The 21,965-nt window shown below is 31.6% G+C and overlaps 3 protein-coding genes across 3 annotated transcripts; 1 reads left to right on the top strand and 2 right to left on the bottom strand.

Moving 5' to 3' along the window:
- Positions 1–2,089: 2,089 nt before the first annotated feature.
- LOC129919110 (glycerol kinase) lies at positions 2,090–8,786 on the bottom strand. Its single transcript, XM_055999959.1, has 8 exons — positions 8,561–8,786; positions 8,374–8,502; positions 8,173–8,302; positions 7,886–8,100; positions 5,328–5,540; positions 2,818–3,478; positions 2,613–2,753; positions 2,090–2,546 (listed from the first exon to the last, which is right to left on the bottom strand). Exons 1-8 carry the CDS (start codon positions 8,645–8,647, stop codon positions 2,326–2,328), a joined length of 1,797 nt encoding a protein of 598 aa, XP_055855934.1. The 5' UTR covers positions 8,648–8,786; the 3' UTR covers positions 2,090–2,325.
- A 5,890-nt stretch (positions 8,787–14,676) lies between these two features.
- On the bottom strand, positions 14,677–15,289 carry LOC129919239 (formin-1-like). Its single transcript, XM_056000093.1, has 2 exons — positions 14,972–15,289; positions 14,677–14,856 (listed from the first exon to the last, which is right to left on the bottom strand). Exons 1-2 carry the CDS (start codon positions 15,287–15,289, stop codon positions 14,677–14,679), a joined length of 498 nt encoding a protein of 165 aa, XP_055856068.1.
- Positions 15,290–16,495: 1,206 nt separating this feature from the next.
- LOC129918119 (transcription factor Adf-1) lies at positions 16,496–21,079 on the top strand. The gene is made up of 4 exons (XM_055998467.1): positions 16,496–16,698; positions 16,780–16,905; positions 16,978–17,125; positions 20,404–21,079. Exons 1-4 carry the CDS (start codon positions 16,653–16,655, stop codon positions 20,894–20,896), a joined length of 813 nt encoding a protein of 270 aa, XP_055854442.1. The 5' UTR covers positions 16,496–16,652; the 3' UTR covers positions 20,897–21,079.
- Positions 21,080–21,965: the final 886 nt, after the last annotated feature.

Genomic DNA, 21,965 nt, shown 5'->3' with positions numbered 1-21,965 from the left:
TTTTGGATTAGGATTTACTTTTGACAATTTTACATTCAGATGTATTTTTTAAACTAGTGAATAAAATGGCCGTTAGGGTTAATTTCATATATAAATACTTCATGTAGGTATTGAATAACTTATTAAAAATAACAGTTCACCTAGTGAAGATTGTTGGTTAATAAATTGTTGGATGATAAAGATTTTTCTCTTGGATTAAAAAAAAACATGATTTTGGGCACGAAAACATTAAAACATGATTTTAGTTCAAAAAACATGAAAATCATGCTAAATCATGATTTCTGGCAGCCCTGAATCTAACATACTTAGTTTTTTTTTTAACATTAAAAAAAGAGTATATTTCCAAAATAACAAAATGTGGCACAAAGTCAGCTCAAATATTTATAAAATAGTACGTATACACCACAGTGAACAAAAAGTAATTTGCTTCTCGGATTTTCATTCATTAAATTAAAGTGTTATTTTTTTATAAAACCAATACCTTGAATCAAACAAGCCCTTTAATTTGGTTTTTTGAAGTTACATAATTTTAATCAAACCAACATTACGATGATGGAGAATTCCAATAAAGTAGTTTTCTGTGTGTGCGTTGCGTACATCTGATGCCTTAGCGGGTTATATTGTCTCTTCAAATTAGGTATAGATGGTTGTTATGTCGTTGTGAAAGTTAAAAAAAAATAATAATACATTTTTTCCCAAATCATTTTTAGCGATTTTTTTTTATTTTTGACTTTCTCCCAATTTCTTCCCAGAATTCTGGTCATTACAAGTTTATTTAAAACAAACAAACAGAGCCCAAAGCAATTTGTAGGTGTGAGTTAGGGATGTTGTGAATATTCGCATCCGCAAATGCGGAACATCCGCATGAATCGGGACATCCGCATCCGCAATAATCGATGCGGATTTTCATGCGGATGCCAGGAAATTGTGACAAGAAAGAAGTTGGGCGGAGCCGGCGAATGGCGCGTACCAATGGGATTCACACCGAGTAATGGTCTCTTACTGATTTGTTTTAGGCAAAACACAGAAAAAATTCAAAAGTCTTAATTTTATAGCCCATTTTCACTAGAGCCCAAATTAGATAATTTCGCAAATTATCTCATTTCGAATTTCAAACTGTATAGGAAATTTTCAGAATTTGAAATTCGAACTGACCTAATTTGCGATATTATCAAATTTGGGGTGAAAAAAAGACTAATAGAGATCTTTATTTTCAGACAAAAAAAAAGGGCCAGTGCCAGTAAAGTCTTTAACGATAATTTCTACCTACTACTCAGGCAGTTTTCCTAGGGAACAATTATTTAGTAGCGCGGGCTTAATTAACCAACCTCTGTGTAACCGACTTGATGCAGAGAAGGTGGCAGTATTACTTTTTATTAAGCCTAATGCACCTCTTTTTAATTTCTCTCACTAAACACAAATAATAAAAATGTTATTTATAACTGTATCATTATTTTAATCCATTTATATTAACTTTTTATATAAGATCTTAAACATCCGCATCAGCAGATGTTTACTTTCAAAAATCCGCATCGCATCTGCATCCGCGGATTTGAAAAAATCCACATCCGCAACATCCCTAGTGTGAGTGTAAGAATATCATTTTGAAATTGTGTTTGATTGGACGCATGAGATATTCAAGTCTTGCCGTCGAAAAAAAGTGACTCACACTCCCGCCGTAGTGCATCTGCGTCTTAGGTAATAGGCATGAACACCATCATGTCCTCAAAATAATTGAAAAAATTAAAAACTACCAACTGTATTTCAAATTAACATTAACAACGTTTTTATTTATTTTCTTAGTCAAATAAATAAATTTTTTAACTTAAAGATAATAGGTATGCATTGATTGAGTCTATAATTGCTTAAGTAAACGCTAAAATAAATTAGAAATACAAATTTTGTTTGTCTTCTTATTTTTTCTTTAAGATGCCATCAAAAAATCCATTTATCTTTTTATTTAAAGTAGATGGGTTTTCACATTTTTTTTTTTCAATTTTTTATCCAGATTCAATAATTTTGTACTATATTATGTTTTTATTATTGAAATTTTGTTTTTAATTTAATAAAAAAAAAAGTTAAGGCAAATAAAAAATATAATAAATGCTATTTTAATATTATGATAATAATTTCAAAAGTTCCCACTACATTTTTTGACTAGACTAGATACCGGCACAACAATTTTTTTTACGAAAAGAAAAAAATTTTAAATTGAATTCTAAAATAAAAAAAGATAATTTGTACGAATCAATCGCTAGACCAGCACACTACACATTTAAACAGAAATCACATCACTCTTTTTTGGACTTAATTGCGGAGGAAGAATTAATTATGTATCGAAGTATTTTTTAAAAATCTAGCAACTATTAATAAAATAAATGACGTCGTTAGAAAAATGCTTCCAGGAATAGAACGTCTTATTGGTAGATTTGGGTCCCGTTCTCGTTGTCTAAATAATTCCATATCTGTTTCGTAGGTTTCAAAATTGTTCCAATTCAAACATTTTTTAACAGCATAATCCCATCGACAATAAAGAAGTTCACGACCTAAAAAAAATAACAAAAAAAATAGTTTAAAATTATAAAGTATGACCAAGACTTTTGAAAACTTACGATTTGGTGCTGTTGTAGGATGAAAAACATCATAAGGAGGTGTGAACATTTTTTGAGCATTTTCTATCGATATAATCTTCATAGTTATTCCAGCTGCAATCATCGTTCCCAGACATGAAGATGAGGTAGTTTGTGGTCGCTCTGCAATATAAAAACACATTATGTATTTCGGAAAGCTTATATTATAATATATCATAAAACTTACCCAAACCATTTCCAATAATATCCGCCATAAACTGCATAAAATGATTATTTTCCGAGAACTCTCCACCAACAATTAGTTTCGGTGCTCGATCCCATGTTGGAGTATCTTTACGAAATGACTCTAAAATTTCATGAACTTGAAACCCGGTCGATTCGTAAGCGGCTTGAGTAATATTCTCAGCTGTTGTATGACTATTTAATCCCAAAATAATGCCTCTAGCATCATAGCGCCAATATGGCGCATACAGTCCATTGAATGCTGGTACAAAAATGATCTCACTACGTTTGGCAGTGTTTCCATTTTCATTTAAACCATTCAACATTGTTGATGATGATGATGAAATCATTGAATTATCGCCAAGAAAATTACTCAAGACTTCAGCAACATTTCCATTTTGATTAATTTCTGTATTTATTCGCAGTTGATCTTGGAGCCATGAGACTGTTGATCCGGCATTAGAAACGGCTCCTTCTAAAGCGTAGAATGTATTTTCTTTTGGGCCTAATTTAAATGCTACGCTGCTAAGGAGGCCATTATTTGAGTCTATAACTTCTTGGCCTGTGTTGAGAAGCACAAAGCAGCTGTCTTCTATTGTGCAAACACATTGGCCGACTTTGGTACACAATTGCCCGAGCAAGGCTGCGGGCTGATCTCCCATGCACTGTAATTAAAAAAAATTAATTTTTTCTGTGATTTGTGTATTAAGCCTTTATGTTTTCTTAAAAAACATGTTAGCATTTATTTGTTTCTAAATATTTTTAAGGGTAATTTGATATTTGTAAACCTAGAATAGTAATAGAATTATTTTTCCAAAATTTTTAATCAAAATTTCTGAAAGGATCACATAAATGCAATACAATTTATAAGAGTGTAGTAAATGGATACCAAAAATTATGTCTTACCAATGCAAAAGTTGAAAAACGTTGTGAGAGATTGGTGTTCAGGGCTATTAATTCCTTAAATATTTAAAACTTGAAGGCATTTGTTTAAAATCACCGTATAAAAAAAATATATTCAAATAAATAAGTAAACCCTTCTTTATCCTGTAAAATTCTGCACAAAATAAATGAAAGTGCATATCAATACTGAAATGGTGCTTTATTGACCACTTAACCTGATTATTGGGCCTTTAAAATTGACTGCAAAAAATCTAACCTAGAATCAGATTAATGTTTAAAAACCCAGTCGCCCAGTACTACGAGTACATCGACAACTTTTCGAAATATATTGAAAATCTTTTAAACTATTTCTCAAGGTACCCACCCAATGGGCGCAAACTTGTGGGTATTGACATAGTTGATATCTTAAGAAACAGACAAAGGAACAATTATTCTCTCCGTACATATTAACATTTAATCGTTTCGACAAAAAATTTATCTGCTTAAACGGGTATCAGCAGATAGTCACTACTGTCAATTCTGCACAAGAATTTGAATTGGTTTCCTTTTAAGGTTCAATTACAAGCAGATTAATCCCTGTATACTTTCTGAATCGCTCAAAAAGAGGTTGAAATAGTGCTCAACATTATTTTATGCTAGATTATACTACTTCCACACCTATACGGATACATGTAGGTAAATAAGCAAAATTGTTGAATAAGGAATGATTCTACACCAGAAAATCTCAAAAAGAAAGACAATCTTCCAGTTCCAGTGTGTGGTCAAAAAGACGTATTATTCTAAAAATTAAAAAACTGTATTTAAATAAAAAGTATTCATTAGGAATTTCCATAAATACATTTTGGCAAGAAAATATCCAAAACCAACTTGAATCTATATTTCAAATATTTTAAATGAAAAATCAGATCAAATCAGCTTGCTTAATAAGAATCAGTCTTTGTTTTATTTTTTAATTTCCTTGTTAAAGGCATTAAAACTCGTTTAATATAAAATAGTAGATCATTCACTCTTCAAAAACGAAAACCCATTTACTTGGTTGCTTGTGCAATAATCTGTATATATAAACTTTTTTAATATGCTTATTATTTATATTATTTTAGCATAAGTAAGCATCTAATGGATAGTGCCGACAAACCATTTCATTCAAATTTCAAAATGTTTATTTTAGCAAAATCTTATAAACATCTTAATTTTGTTTATAAAATATTATGTCTGTTTGCTATTTAACCAATCAATGGGTCGTTGTATGCAAAAACATAGGTTCAAAAATTTAATCATATTTTAGTGTATTTCATTGAAATTGATTTAAAGGAAGAAGTCTTAAAAGTAAACAAACTGCTTCAAATCCACTCCATCTATATGCTTAGATTTCAATATTTGCTTGTTTAAAATCTATTGATTAAAACCAATTAAAAATGAGACCATAACATCCGGAATTCATAAAAAAACAAACATAATTACATATGTTAAAATCTAAATAAAACTGATAAGGATTTTAAGTTGTTAAAGCTAAGGTATGAGATCTTACAAAATGATAAGAATTGGAACAGGAAATAAAAACATACCTCATTTCAATTTACATACAAGTTTCTACTAATAAGGAATACTTACACTTGCAATAGGTAATCCATGAAGAGCTCCATCAACAACAAATCCATACGTCTCCGAATTGGAACGAATTTCTGGTAAAATTTCAATTGGAATTTGAAAGAATTCACACAACTTTGGTTCCCATTTCAGAGTGTGTACATTCATAAGCATTGTATAGTTGGCATTTGTAACATCAGTTACATGACTTCCACTAGTTACTCCACCACTAAGATTCTTAAAAAAAAAAAAATATAAAAATTATCAATTACATTAGTTTAAAAAAAAAATTAAAATTTTTTGGACACCAAGTGCCGTTATACTTTTCGTAGAGATTTGAGCTCAAAAAACTCGAAAATTGTATCTAAAAAAATTTGTATGGATAGGTTTTCGAGATTTTTCGAATAATATTCTTCAAAATCTATTGATAAGTTATAAAGATATGACCAAATTTGTAACAAACAATATTTTTCTGATACTTTTTGAGTTTTTGTTTATAACTTGAAAATCAAGCCAAATTTGAAAATTAAGGAATTTCTTGCTTTTATTTATTTGCTTTTATGCATCCTTTTAAAAAATTTTAATAAAATCAAAATATTGTAAAAAAACTGAAGAAAAACTATTAAAAAAAGAGAACAAATACAACATTTTTAATGTTTTTACTAAATAGTCTATTTTTAACCTTTGAGCATATAGATATTGAACATGCAAAGAAGAAAAGGAGATGCTTAATCTTTCAACTTAATGGCCACAAAAATTGGATACGACTAAAATTGAATATAATATGGACTTTCAAAATCTACTGTTTTTGGTTTTTTTAACCATTTTTCTTTAACACATTCTACAATCAATTTATACCTATTTAAAAAAAAAAAAAAAAACAATCTCATATCATATAGTTTATCCTAAATCCCGAAACTATTTAGTTAAAACATAACAAATGTCGTATTTGTGTCTTTTTTGAATAGTTTTTCTTAAGTTTTTTTTTTTTCAATATTTTTATTTTTAAAAGGATGCATTCCGATAGGAAATTTAATTATCAACAAAAAATTACTTAACAAAAATTTTCAAATTCGGCTTTCTTTTAAAGTTATAGACAAAAACTCATACTTTGCACTTAAACATCTCTAGTGAACCAGAAAAGTTATTCTAGTGTTTCTTGCTTATTTATTCAGCTTTTGGGTGCCGGTTTTTCTGTTCAGATTAGTCGTTTATTACTCAAGATATAGCCCGAATCCCAAGTATGCATTACGGTTACCATCCGTTCATTATAATAATGAACTGTTCATTATTTGAAGTACATGTTCATTATGAATTATTTTGTATTCAAAAACATAATAATGTTAATTATTTCAAAAGCCGTTCATTATTTGTTCAGTATTTAGAATTTGTTAAAACAAAAACGAAAAACAAACGATATTTTTGGAACAAAATGATAATGCGAAGGTGTCCTAGTTTTCTGAATCTGATTTTATGATGAAAGTTTAATGGACATTATGAAAAAGAAGAGCGGTTTGGATCTAGATGATCCCGAGGATTTTGGCGAATGTTCTTGTTTGTAGAGGAGCTAGATGCTAGATGGATGTAAGATTTTAAACATTTTTTAAGACAAAAATTTCAAAAATATTTTAAAAATTGTAGAAATTGACTTGTCCTCAGGAATTTTTTTTTACTCTTAATTAATGTTTTGACAAATAAAAACACAAATTAAAGTCAAAGCTCTTTCTGCAATACGAATTTAAATTAACTTTAGTGTTATTCCAAGTAAGCCGACCACTAATTGGACAAGAATGTTTAAGAAATTAAATGATAATACACCGAAGCAAACTGAATCGATTTTCTAACATCAAACCGGTTACATCTTTTCTTAAGAGATTGTGAAGTTACAAGAAAAGTAAACAAAATGTAATTTTAGAAATATAATAGTAAGTAATTAAAAAAGTTACCTCTTATACCTATTGAATACCATATTCAGTGAATAGTGCACAAAATGAGGAACAAAAAGGAAGTCACTGTGTCACATTTGTGTTGTAATTTAAAAAAAAAAAATTATACAGCCCAATTCTGCTATTCGATTCACGTGAATCAAAAGATTTTCTTCTCTTTTCACGTCAAACTGGCTTTAAAAAACCTCTAACTTTCGACAGCAAAACGTTACTTCCGTCTGTTTTCGAAATTCTAAAGAAAAACAAAATTGTTTAAGTTTAATTTTTCCTCCCATTCAAATGCTTCTTATTTTAGACTTTCACGTGAATCGAATAGCAGAATAGGGCCGATAGTCTATTTTATTTTTTTAAATAAACAAAAACACCTACAAAAATACTCTGTTCAATTTTTGTTTTAGTTCATTATTTGGAATTCAAAAATATAGTCACCGTAAGTATGCTGGAAAAAATAAATACAAAAAACTTTGAAAAATCATATCTCGAAAACCTATCCATCGAAATTTATTTTTAAGTTATTTCTGAGTTCCTGAGGTCAAAATAAGTAAGAAAAAAAAAGTGGGATTGATTGTCTATTTTGGCTGTAAATGTAAACCAGTGTTATCTTCATTTTCTCACAAACTAGGTACATTTTCTTACCCATATTATCCAAGAATCAAGAGTTCCAAAAAGACATCGTTTATCTTCAATACTTTGATTAACTGCTGGTAGATTCTGCATTAGCCATTTGATCTTCAATGAACTAAAACATGTACTCAGCGGCAAACCACAGACAGATTTTAAATAATTGATTTTTCCTTTGACAATGTCTAGAATCGATTTCAATGTCGTTGATGTCCTGTTGTCTGCCCAACCTTCAAAACAAAATTGATTTAAATTAAACATGAATGAGGTCATGATGCACACAGAAATCAAAAGTGACATACCAATGGCATTATGTAATGGAATTCCAGTAACTTTGTCCCAAAGAACTGTCGTTCCACGCTGTGTACAGACTCCCAATGCAACTATATCTTGTGGATTGATTTCTAATATTAAGAGGTTCTTGCAGGCAGTCTTTGGTTTGAGAAGAAAGTCTTTTGATTAATCGATTTTTTAAAAAGTAAATTTATATACAAAAATCAAACCTCAATACATTGTTGGGTACATTTCCAAATATCTATTGGATCATATTCTATCCATCCGGGGTTAGGAAAATATTGTTTTAATTTAAGTTCATGAAATGTTAGGACTTCGGCGTTTCGTGAAGAGTAAACCTTAAAAAATTGTTAATTGTTTATTTTGAATGAATTTTTAATAGAATTTTGCACTTACTAAAAATTTACAAATATTATTTGCGACGGAGACTACACCTAATAGAGGTCCGAAACGACCGAAACTTGCCATTATTGGTGATTGCATTGCCGCTGGAATTTGTATTGCATTTAAGTTTTTTTTTTTGGTTGCGTAAATGTTTTTGAATTTTTTTCGTCGGCTCAGCTCGGGAGGTGAAACTTTTTTTGGTTTTCTTTTTTTGGGAGAATGACAGATGTCAATTTTTGTGTGTGTGTGTTTTTTTTTTCTGACAGATTGTAAAAGGGTATGTTTGATTACAATATTTGTATACCAATTAAAATTTTTTATTTTATTGCTCAAGTTAAGACCAAGTTCGCATTTCTTTAAAAATAAAAGTATTTTGTTGTATTATGTGTTTAACCAATAAAATTAAAGACTTTATTCCACTCTTGGTATTATAGTATTTTATTAATTCGCATTCCAAAACCAAAAGAGCCTATTATAATTAAATCAATAAAAGTATTTTGTTAAAGCCCAAATGTCAGATCTGATATCGTTTTCTATTGGCGATATTCAGAATCAAATTTGTGAATCTGACAGCTGAAAGAGGGGGTGAAGAGGGGAAAAAGTGGAAAAATCTGAGATTTCATGATCTATTTGCGGCTTGAGATTCAAAAAATGAATCTGAGATTCAAAAAAATGAATCTGAGATTCAAAACTCTGAATCTGGATTTTAATCAAGATTCAAACATACAAGCACACGCACTTTCACACACACTCCTCTGTTTGACATTTGTCTGAACATTTGTTGTTGTTTTTTTTATACGCTCAGATTTACACAATTAAGGTTTGACCACACCGGAGGGTATCCGGTAGCGGCACGGGTAGCGGTACGGGTAATTGTGTGAAAAAATTTCCACAGCTGAATTTTGATGTTCCAGTTTGGAATTTTTTTCATGCAATTACCCGTACCGCTACCGTGTGGCCAAGCCTTTAGGTGTGGCCAAGCCCTTAGTCAGCTATTACATGAAGCCTCAAGAGGCGCGCCTCTTTTCAAAACTAATGAGTGCAAAAGAGATAGAAGATCAAACAAAAAATTATCCGACCGGAGAGTATGTATGTATGTATGTATTTTTATTGAGACTTGAAAATAATGTTACATGAATACATGAGTAAGTATATTTAGTTCTTTCTTTCTTATTATAAGTAGAATAAGCGGAGGCTGTAATGTATGGCCGTCCTGTTCTGTTGTTTTAGTGTCGAATGCCAACATGGCTTGTCTTTTTCTTTTTTAGGAATATAATAGTTCTTGCTCTCGGAGCTATAAAATAGTTTCTGTAGACGATTGTCTTTATACTACTACTAATGACTAAGATATTTATACATATATATACAATTAGATAAAATAGGTACGCTATAAATACAGAAAGTGAGATGTATAGATATTTTACATAAACGAACATATGTTTTCTTTTCTGACATTTATTGACATTACCTATGAAATGTCAGTTTCTTTGATAGGTTTATATTCTTTCTTTTCTTATTTTTGGTTATTGTTTGTATTTTCATATTTTTACATTTTAATATGTTTATTTTCATAAATATAGTTTTGTTCCGATAGGAAGTTTAGATTGTTTATTTTTATTGTTGTTTTCGAGTTTTTTTTTCTATGTTTTGTTATTGTTTGTTGTTTGTTGTTTTTTTTTTTACATTTGTGATTGGGTTTTGAGTATATTTATGTTATGTTAATACAATTTGTGATTACTTTGATAATTTTGAGAGCATTTCGTTTTGATTTTTGTTTTTTTTTTTTTTTTTTATTTAACTTGATTAGTATTAATCGTATCGTAGGTTGTTTACACATATTTTATTTTCTTAAAACTAATACAATATTAAGTAGCAAAGCAAACAATGGTAGTATAGTTTTGACCCAGCTAGAGATCTTTTTTTTTTTGAGAATATGTTTTTGTTTTGTTTTTTTTTGTTTTTTTTTTTTTTGTTTTTAATGATTAATGTTGAAATGTTTTTATTTATCTTATGATTTGTTTGTATTTTCTTTATATACTTTTTAAATTTTAATTTCAGGTGATTTTTGATTTTACGTTTGATTGATTTATTAAACATTTTTTTTTTTGTCTATTTTAGATTGAAAGATCTGATTATTCTTTTGGCTGATTTAGCCTCTGTTATTTCCTCTGATTGAGGTCAAGAAGAATTCAAGAATTCCATCAGGAGTTGATTGGAGGTTTTCGTTGCTTATGCTGATTGGTGATGGATAGAGAGATTCAGTCCATGAATTATTATTTTGAGAGAAGTAAATTCCCTTGATCAAATCATTGTCTGAATATTTCATTTTTTCAATGTTTTTAAACATGAGTTCGACTGTATATTTGATCAATGGAGTTATGTTTGCTTCATTATAAATAAAGTTGTTTGAATATCTTTTATTTCTAGTTTTGAAGTTTTTACTTACACAGAGGCGTAACATCTTTCTTTCGAAGATTTCGAATTCATTAAGGACCGTTGGTGAAACGCTGAACCATACCGGGAATGCGTAAATCAGTGTCGGCCTTATCAACGTTTTGTAGAATAGAAGTTTAGATTTTTTGCTTAGCATAGAGTGCCTTAGGAAAGGCATTAGCATGTTGGAAAGTTTACTAGCTTTGGATTTATTCTCCCTAGCGTGAGGGTTGAATTTAAGCAGGTTAGTAAATTGAACCCCTAGGTACTTGAGCTTGTTTTTAAACGGAATGTTGATGTTGTCAAGGGATAGTTTCAGGTTTTTACTTTCGCTTACTACGCCAGGTTTACCTTTTCCGCTGGCATTTCGAAAGCAGATAGCTTCCGATTTGTCTTTGTTAATATGAATGCCCCATGTTTTGTAGTATTTGTTGATTATATCTAGATGGACTTTGAGATTAATGAGTGCTTCTGTTGGCTGCTCAGAGGGAGCATAGACAAAGGTGTCGTCAGCAAAAAGGATTGCTTCTGATGTGATGGTGTTGTTGGAAAATACAGTATGTGGAAAGTCGTGTATGAAAAAGTTGTATAGCTTTGGGCCGAAAATGGAGCCTTGGGGGACTCCCCTGTATGTCAAACAATTTTCTGACTTTGTCTGTTGAAGTTGGATGAAGAAAAATCTGTTGTTGAGGAAACTGCGAATCATGTTGGTTATGTGTGGTGGGAAATCCATCTGGCTGATTTTAAAAAGAAGGCCGTCTCTCCACACACTATCGAAGGCTTTCTCGATATCGAGCGAACAGGCTACGGTGCATTTTTTCTCTCGTAAGTTGATTGTAACTTCGTTGTGGATTTTAAGTAGTGAATGTACTGTAGAGTGGGACCTTTTAAAACCAAATTGGTGGTCTGGAATAAAGTCTATGTGATCGTCAGTGTGCATTTCAATTTTATTCATTAGGATTTTTTCAAGAATTTTTCCTACATTCGAGAGCATCGAAATAGGTCTAAAATTGTCTAGAGTGAAGATGTTGGGTTTTTTTAATAATGGTACAATTTTCGCGGTTTTCCATTCTGTTGGAAAGTATCCGTTATTTATACAGTTGTTGTATATAATTGTTAGGTATTTGATTGCTTCTGGTGAAATTTTTTTAAGAATAAAATTGGAAATATTGTCCGGGCCTGTCGATTTTTTAGCTTTAAGATTTTTGATTATGTTTGTCACTTCCGGGATAGAAGTGAAAAACTGGTTATTTTGGTTGATGGCGGAGTTTTCATTTGAAAAGATGAATATTCTTTCTGGCATAGATTCGGCTAAGCGAATCATTTCTGCCTGTACTGAAACAACAACATTGGGGTCATAAGAAGGAATTTTTTCACTGTAGAGTTCCCTGAAGTGTTCTTTAAAGGTGTTAACTTTCTCGGATTCGTTTGTAATTATACGGTTTCCGATTGAGATTTGGTCGCATATGAATCGTTTCTTTTTACCTGTTAGTTTAGCTGCTTCTTTAAAAGCTTGTGGACCTGGTTTGATGTTACTGAGTTTTAGGCTGAGTTGGTTATTTAGCCAAATACTAACTTTTTCTTTTATGATTATTTTGAGTAGGGAAATTTTACTTGAAAGGGCTTTGTACTCACAGTTTACTTTGTTGTATGATCTGTGGAAGATTTTTTTGAGATTTTTTTGCCAAAGGTGTTTAATTTTGTATAGATTGTTAATGTCACTTGGAAGATCTTTATATTTTTTAGTATTACATACAGAACTGGAGGAGTGAAGCTCTAAAGTGTCAGAAATGGTTTCGTTGAAAGTACTTATTTTCCGATCTATTTGTGCATTCGAGAGGGAAATAAAGGGAGATGGAAGAACAGTGCTTAAGGTTAAATCTAGGTCTTCCCTAAATCTGGGCCAGTTGGTATTTTTGTAGGATTTACCTACATAAGGTTCAACTAGGGGCAGCATTGCATCCGATATAGTCAGTTGCAGTATAGCTGGGAAATGGTCACTGAAAGTTGGAATTGTTTTGATTATGTAGTTATTATCAAATACATTGATCAAATTGGGAGAAACTAAAAAGTGGTCGAGGTAAGCCGAGCTTCTTGGGAATGTTGGATCTGGGGGGGTGATGTTTATTAGCTGAGGGTTGTTAGTATTGAACCAGTGGTCTAGGTTTCTACCATTTTGGTTGATTTTAGAGTCTCCCCAATTAGGGTGTCTAGCGTTTAAGTCGCCACCCAGGATGGCCCCGTCAAATGCTTCGGATAAGGTATTTATTTTCTCTAGTTCTTCTATCATAAGATTGGATTGGCAGTTAGAGGGGAAGTATAGAGAACCCAGTAAAATTTTTTTTGAGATGTTATTAATAGTGAGGCTTATGTAACAGAAGTTACTTGGGAAGATTGGATTTATTAGTTGCACATTTGTATAACTTATGTTGTTTTTTATAGCTATAGCTACGCCTTGGTTAAAAGGATTGGAAAGAAAATTATAATTGTCTAAAAATACTTTGTGTCTGTGTTTAAGGTGTGTTTCCTGGATGAACGCAACCGTGATATTGTGAGCAAGGAGAATTTTAAGAAGTTCGATTCTCCTGCTCTGTTCTATTAAGGACGAAATGTTATAGCTTAGAGTTTTTAATATCATTATGGTGTGCTTATCATTACCTCATTGAGGAGGTTTAAATATTCTAATCTTTTTTGTTGGAGGGATCCACTTTTATTGATGTTTTTTACGAAATTTTCAATCTTAGTCAAAAGTTCGGAAACACTGATTCCAAAGAGATCTTTGGAGAGGTCTAGAAATTGGTTCAGGTAATTACTGTTTGTGGTTTTTGGTTGGGAGAGACCCAGAGGTGCACTTGATTCTTGCCTAAAGAGGCTAGCGAAAGATTTTTGTGGAAGTATTGCGTTTGATAGATTTTTGGCAAGGCTTATGCCTTCCGATTTCTTTTGGTTAGCTTCAAGGATGGATTTTTTTCTGGAGTTGATGTATTCTTTATATTTTTGACAGCCACGATAATTGGCTGGGTGTTCTTTGTCACAATTGACGCAGTGTGCTTTCGACTCAGGGGTCGACTTCACTGGACAATTGCCTGGCTGGTGGGTATGGATACATTTAACACATTTATAATTTTTGCCACAGTTTTTAGCCAAGTGGCCAAAACTTTGGCAACGTCTGCATTGCAATACCCCTGTATTGCCTCTGGGTCTTTCCCAACTAATTTTTGTGTTTAATACAAAGTTTATTTTTATAATCTCATTTGAGAGTATTCCCTTGTTGAGTCTAACAAGGAAGAGGTTGGTATTGAAACCTAAGCTTCTGGATCTCTCCGTTGAGAAGACCGAGACTTTTTCTACCGTTCCCGGCAGGACGCTTTCTAGATAACTATGGATATCCGATTCATTGAAGTCGGATGTTAAACCCCTGAGGATTAAGTTAAGTGTTTTATTTTCTTTAAGGGTGTATGAATATCCCTGAATCTCTCCACTCTCTCTAATTTTGTCCATCAGCTCCTGGTGGACTTTGGGATTGTTTAAATAGAGCTTGGACGTACCATTTTTATGGTTTTTAAAATAAAATTTAAAATCACCTGATTTTGATAGACTACTTAGATCTAATTCTAATTGTTTTACATTTGTATTTTCTAAAATTATGGCTGGGCAAAACTTACTTGAATTAATTTTACGATGGCTGGAACCTCCTACGATGACTTCTCCTGGTGTTGCAGCAGCGCTGGTGCTGGTTTCGGTGGAAGCTGAAGTGGTGGCGTTGTTGGTGGTGGCGGTGCTGGTGGTGGCGGTGTTGGTGGTGGCGGTGTTGGTAGTGGCGGTGTTGGTGTTAGCTTGCGGGTTGGTGGCGATTTCTTCGTTGGTAGTGTGAGCTACTGACTCGTCTGTTGTTTGAGATGGTATTTTAAAGTTGCGTCTATTGGTAGACGAACTCTTTAAAAATTTTATGTCGCTCAAGGTTGAGAAGCGGTTACTGTTATTTATTGCCTCTGTTGCTGGGGCAATTGGGGTTGGCGATTTGGCGCTTCTTTTCGCCTCCTTCCAACTTTCGTTGAATTCCTCGATGAAATCCATATCGACATCGTTGCTAGGTTTAGCCCTTTTGTTAAGAGGCTGATCCGTTAGGATGTTTGAAAATCCATCGTTTTTCAGTTGCATGAGCAAATGTGCTGCACGCATCTGGTTAGGGCTGTTTAATAACGCAGCGTTTTTAGCGTTAGGTTTTTTCTTCGTTATGGTTGCTGATTCTTCTTTTTTATTTTTAGTGCTACTTGAGCTGCTACAGGATTTCGAGGAGCTCCCCATGTGGGGGCAGTCCACCTCACCGGGTCCTTGGATGTTTTTTGTATGTGGCTTTATGGTTATGGCGGTTCGCACATGTGCCGTTGAGAAATTGTTATTTTATTTTTATTTTTTTGTTAAAATTACCAAAATTGTAGCGTGGTTGGTAAGACAATTTAATTTTGAATTGATTGGACTATTTAATTTCACTTTTGCTCTACTGATGTATAAATTAATTGCGGATTAAAGTTAGCCGCGATGTTACTTGTTGCTCGTCCAAAAATCCGAGACGACCGGAGAGTCGTGGGCCAAAATTCTGAGACTCTTTTTTGACGTTTCTTTTTCCACTCTTTCTTTTTTCAACATTCCCTTTCATTCTTTTTGCTTCTTGGTGGAATACAACAACAACAATACTTAAATCAAAAGAGAAATGTCAAATTTGAGTCTTTGACTCAAGAGGCATCGTGTAATAGTACGCACCTCACAGAATGATTATCAAAAGAAAATTCGAAAAAAGAGTCAAGCCTCTTGAGGCTTCATGTAATAGCTGCCTTATAGTTTTTTTCAAAATTACTTGAAGAAAAAAATTTGTACTTTTAGCTGCGTTCCTTTGGAAATATTTATCTACTTTTTAGTACTTAAAACTACTTTGAACTACTTTTATTGCTATATTGAAAAAGTAGTTCAAGGCAGCTTTAAGTACTAAAAAGTAGATAAATATTTCCAAAGGAACGCAGCTTTTGTAAATTGCTCATTTTTTGTAAAAAGTTTCCATTGTAATTTTACCTCTTGTATACAACTGGCCCTAACCACGTCCACTCAAAAGTATTAATTAATTTACATTTTTGTAATTAAAATTTATTTAATTCTATTTTTAGTAGCCATCACATCGTTCTTTTTAATTTTTTTCTACCACCCAAGAAAGCCATCTAGTTTTTGTTAACTTTTGAGGCCTGGTACGCAGATCGAGCTAAATTTTAGCCGAGATAAAATTCCCATACAAGTTATCGATAGTTTGTATGGGATTCATTTTACCTCGGCTAAAAATTTTCGATAATTTGTATGCGAGCTAAAATTTATCTCGAACTGCGTACCAGGCTTGAAGTGAGTAAAAAGAAAGCAATTTGGCATCACTCTTCGAACCGGCATTTCTGTAACTTCTTAAAATTATCAAATCAAACAAGTCTTTTCAGTGACCAATCAAAAATCGATCACACAGAACTTGAAAAAAGGATAGCAGCTGAAATGACATTTCGCATTCGCATCAAGGATTTCATTCTACATTTTTCACAAGGACCAAGTTCAAAATCAAAAAAATTCGTCTAATTACCTAAATAAATTTTATTCCAAAAAGTAATAATAAGGAATAATATAAACATTAATAAATATGTCTATATTAGATTATAATTATAACGGTTCCACCTTAACATTTGGTAAATAAATAAACAAAAATTTTGCATAGTTTTTTGTTGATATTTTTCTTTACATTTTCCATGTACACAAAAAAATAAAAGATGACCGATTAATCGATTTGGTCAGGGCTCATCCGGCCATTTATGATGTGAACGATATAAATTACAGACGAAATAGTGCTCGTCAAGAAATATGGCACAAAATATCTCGAATGCTTGGTGCTTCATGTAAGTTCGATTGATTCTATTATCCCAAGAGTCAGAAGTTAATTTGGCTATTGAACTCTTTTTGTTTTCTAGCAAAAATATGTCAAGTCAAGTGGAAGAACATACGCTACAATTATTTAACTGAAATCAAAAATCCGAAAAACCCAAATATACGTCGAAGAAGATTAACTCGAGATTTGTCGTTTTTGAAGACGACGGCTTTTACATACAAGAAAAAAGGGTAAGTTTACTTAAGTACCTTATATCATGGTGTCCGTTTAACGGGAATGTCAAGGAACACAAGGAAGTCAGGGAATTTAGAAAGCGGTCAGGGATATTTTTTATATCATTTTTTAAATATTCTCTGAGAAAAAATGTATAGTTAGTTATGTTATCAATCACAGCATCGCACCTAACTTTGAAGATAAACTCCTTAAAGCTGTAAATAGATTTGAAGTAGCTCAAAAAAGACAAATGGATTTTGTTTCTTCGATTAAAGAAAAGGCATGGTCTTAGTATGTAAACGATGGTGCAGGGTCAACGTTCAATTTTTTTTTTCAAGAACATTTTTGTAAATTGATTTTTTAGTTTTTTTATGCCTAATTTTATTTTTTTTTTTTTTAATTTTATGTTTTTCTTAACTGACTCGAGTTTCGTTTGTAAAGCATATTGAGAAATTTTCGAAAACTAGCACAAAGAAAGCAGAACAAAATTTTGTTCAAATGACGATTAGTTTGGAGTCACATAGTGATAATCGCCAATGATTTGGGCAACTATCTCGCAAACAAAGCGGGTTAATTAATTACACTGGTTAACAAAATTAAACTTTTTTTTTGTTGCCGAAACAAAAATATACTTTTCTGAAGGTTTTCGGTGTGCTGAACTCGAATCCGAAGACAAAAAAAATTTATCAGCTCCCGTTTTTGAAATATTACCGTTAGAAAATGCAGTACTTTGGACCTTATTCTTTTATACAAGGAAAATTGTTTGAGCATATTTAGTAACGGTTTTTAAAAGAACTATTTTCCACCTTTTTAAATCTGTTTTAATCTTTCCGATATCTTTTTTACTGCTCGAGATATCCTCAGTTGTTTGGTATTTTTATAAATTTTATTACGTAATTATCTCCTTTATGATGTATGAAGCCAAACCGACTTACTTCATTTTAAGATATCTCAGGCAATACAAAAGATATTGAAAAGATTTAAACAGGTATCGAAAGATGGAAAACAGTTCTTATAGAGACCGTTACTAAATATGCTCAAACGATTTTCCTTATACAAAAGAATAAGGTCCGAAGAACTCAAAAAAACATTTTTTTGCATTTTCTAACGGTAATATCTCAAAAACGGGAGCTGATTAGTTGTTTCTGACTTCGGATTCGAGTTCAGCACACCGAAAACCTTTAGAAAAGTATAATTTTGTTTCGGCAACAAAACCCTTGTAAACCAGTGTTATCTTACGAAGATTAAAAACAAATAAATCCCAATTGATTGGCGGAAAGCGAAGTGAAAAAAATTTGGTCACATGAGAATCACCTCAAAATTGATTCTCCCGTGGGCAAAATTTGTTTCCGGTTCGCGTCCGGCTTGTGCAATTTAAATAGATTCTCATGTGACCAAATTTTTTTCCGCATCGCGTTTACCGAGTTATAACATCTTTGGTGTTCGCTCATCATACAATTAGCAAAACGGGCTTTTTTCATTTAATGTGTATTCTAATGTGTATTCAAATGTTTTAAAAAGCTTGTGAAATTATTGTATAAATGTTGAAAATTGAAGTAAAACCAACTTTTGGAAGTTGGTCTTATTTCACTTGGACTAATTTCATGGCAAACCAGTTGAACATTTAAAGAAGAAACTTTCGAAAATCGACGAGTGTTCCAGTTTTGAATTCTTATTAAAGTAATTTTCTGAGATTCACTCGAATTTAAAAGATATTTGCTTACTTTTTTTTTATATGTGCCCTTAATTATGAAAGTGGACTAAGTCACTCCTAAAAATGGCATCAAATCTAGCCTAAAAAAAAATTATTATTTAAGGGGTAAAGTTTATTTGAAAGCGAAATTGCAGCAAATAGACTTCTTTATTGCTCCTCTAGTGATTTCATAAAAGAAATATAATTAAATCGTTATAAGAAAATTATTATGTAAGTTTTTCTTCAAACAATGCAAAAAGTGACTTAGTCCACTTTCATAATCATAGGCACATATATGTATGTATGTATGTTGTGGAGAGATATTGCGAAAAAAATTAGAAGATGAGAGTTGAGCCCCATTATGAATTTTGACTTTCCTAATTGGTTACAAATTTTTGTGTGAACTTTTGACCCTCGTGGGTGGGTTGTAAGTCCATAATTGATTTGTGAAGCTATGACCCACACTAGTAAGCCAAAAGTCCATTATGGACTTTTGGCCTGTGGACTTTTGACCCTGCACCGTAAACGATATTTAAAGAGCGAATTTGTGGGTTTGTAAAATCCAAAGATAATTTAATACACTTTTTAACGGGATCCAGTATTAAGACAAACATAAATTCTTCAAGTGTCTATGGATGGGCCAAATTTTAATTTGTCATTAAAAAAAAAAAAAAAAACTAAAGCAAGAGTGAAAAGAGACACCCCCAGATGCCATGCAACTCCTTGATACTGGGTTATGTGGTGTTCATGTTGTTCATGGATCAATGAAGTCTGGGCTCTCGAGTGTTTCTTGTTAGGACCTTCATATCTTCTTAAGACTTGTTCATAAACGTTTTCACAACTCATGTTTCTAGCTCAAATGAACAGGGAGGGTATGTAACCTTAAATCCAAAGAAGAGACTGCATATGAGCATATGTCCCATTTTTGCATAACAGCGATGTTCATACTTTGGAATAAGGACCCTATCAATTGAGGAAACAATAAAGCTGTTGGAAAGAACTGACTCAAAATCTCTCGCCTTATTCTTTAAAGATATTTACAAGTAGTATAAAATGTTAATTTTCACAGAATTTTAATACATAGTTAAATGTATTTATTATTTTATATAAGAAAAGTTATTTTTATACACATATAAATTTGCTAACCTAGCTGACGGCAATGGCTTTAAATTATTAACGTGTATCAAAAGAAAAAATCAATAAAATGAATTAATTACTTACTTACTTGTTACTTATAAACGTTTTCAAAGACACTACAGCAAGGAGAAGTTTGTTTACATCCGAAACGGGGTGTACTAAATTTCCTTAAAATATTGTGAGATTCGATAGTTAGAGAAAAAAAGTGTTTAAAGAAGTGCTTCAACATAAAAGTGATAATCTTTACACAAAGAGATTTCAAAGCTTCCCTCATAATCTCCTTGAGCCTAATCGTAGAGGCGATGAAATTGAGGAAAGGGTAAACAAAATGTAAATAAACGCACCTATGAAATGATATCTCCAAACAATATTTTGAAATTGGTCAGGGAATTTTATTTTAGTGGACACCATGTTTGTATATTGACCAACCATAGTAAATTTAATTTTTTTATTTTTTTATTTTAGTGATCGAAAATCATCAGATAGCAGTGGTTACATTTATAAGCCCGATAATCAAGATGATTTCTATGAAATTGTCATGGTTGAACCGAGTGAAGATGAATCAACCGTTGGAATGTCTTCTTATCCCGTAGATGACGAAGTAGATGTTAAACCTACAATATTAGCTGATGCTGATTTAAGTAAAGTCACGGCATCAGATGATACCACAGCAGAAACACCCACAGAAACTACACCGATACCAACCAAAAGTCCAGAAATCAATGAAGTAGCAACATCATCTGTATCGGATTTCAGATCATCAAGTACACAGCGGAGAGAAGAAGAATGGAATCAGCCAACACGAAGAGAGTTGGATCGCAATGCTCCAGATGCCATTGAAATGTATTGCTTGTCATTAGCTGATTCATTGCGAGCCATGACAAGAAGTGAAAGAGAACGAGTCAAGTTTGAATTTGCACATATTCTTAAAGATGCTCAATATCAAGATAATAATTAATTTTTTTTTGCATTATTTTAATTTTTCTATTTATCTGCGTGTGTCATAAGTCATAATCAATTATAAGTCATTATTTATACATTCATCTTTTATTTAAAACTATTTATTAAAATTTTAATATTAAGCAATAAATCGAAAGAAACGCTAGTAATGTTTTTAAACCAAAAAAAGTTATGTGTATTTACTTTTGTTTGGAAAAATAAGGCAAGCAACTAGCTAAGATGAATAATGAAAGGTTTAAAGGTTGAAATGAATATTAAGCAATATATGAGGTTAATTGTGGGATTGGGGCCCTTCAAAGACAAATGTTGAGTTTTACTTTACGCTTTCTTGAAGGGAGTTAAGTAATCAAAGTTAGGGATTTTTTAGTTTTTTTTTAAGCTTATCGATAAAGTCTCAAAAATGATGCATCTGCCGCAGTCGATTTAATGGTCAAATCATTGAGCAACAAATTCAAGAATTGAGCAACAAAATAACAACAAAACCAAAATATTGCGTACTTAGATTATTATTATTTATTTTGTGAATCAAAAGTTGATCCTGGCAACAAAGGGCAGCAAAATAGCTTGATTTAATCCAAGTAAAACTCGTTTAGCTTTAAAATCTCTGGTATTCAGTTTCTTATACGGAAATTTACAATAGCGCTGAATGGAGGCTTTTTTGTTTCAATCATGCGCTTATTACAACGCTGAATAAGTTGTGAATTAAAAGGATTTATAAATAAAAACAAGTTAAGTTTGATTCCATTTAACATCAAGTTATATTTATGTATGTATTTAAGGATTGTGTTTTTGTATTTTTTTTTTTGTAGTTTTAATGTTTTTTTTAATGATAAAATAAAAATTTACAAAAGAAAACAATAAAAACTATTTTTATATAAAGTTCAATTTTGTTCTTTTTTTTCAATATTAACATTTTTATTTATTTAAATTTTGTTTATCCTAAAGTTTTTTTTTTGTTTTTTTTTTTTTTGTTTTTAATTTAAAATTTCTTTTAATCACCTTTCGCCAAAATGAGAACATAATAATTATTTTGATTTAATTTTGTATATAACCATCTTCAGATTTAA

This window comes from Episyrphus balteatus, chromosome 4 (genome assembly GCF_945859705.1).
Source record: "Episyrphus balteatus chromosome 4, idEpiBalt1.1, whole genome shotgun sequence".
Lineage (NCBI taxonomy): Eukaryota > Metazoa > Arthropoda > Insecta > Diptera > Syrphidae > Episyrphus > Episyrphus balteatus.
The sequence above is the reverse complement of the archived record's forward strand: the minus strand, read 5'-3'. Positions and strand labels throughout refer to the sequence as shown.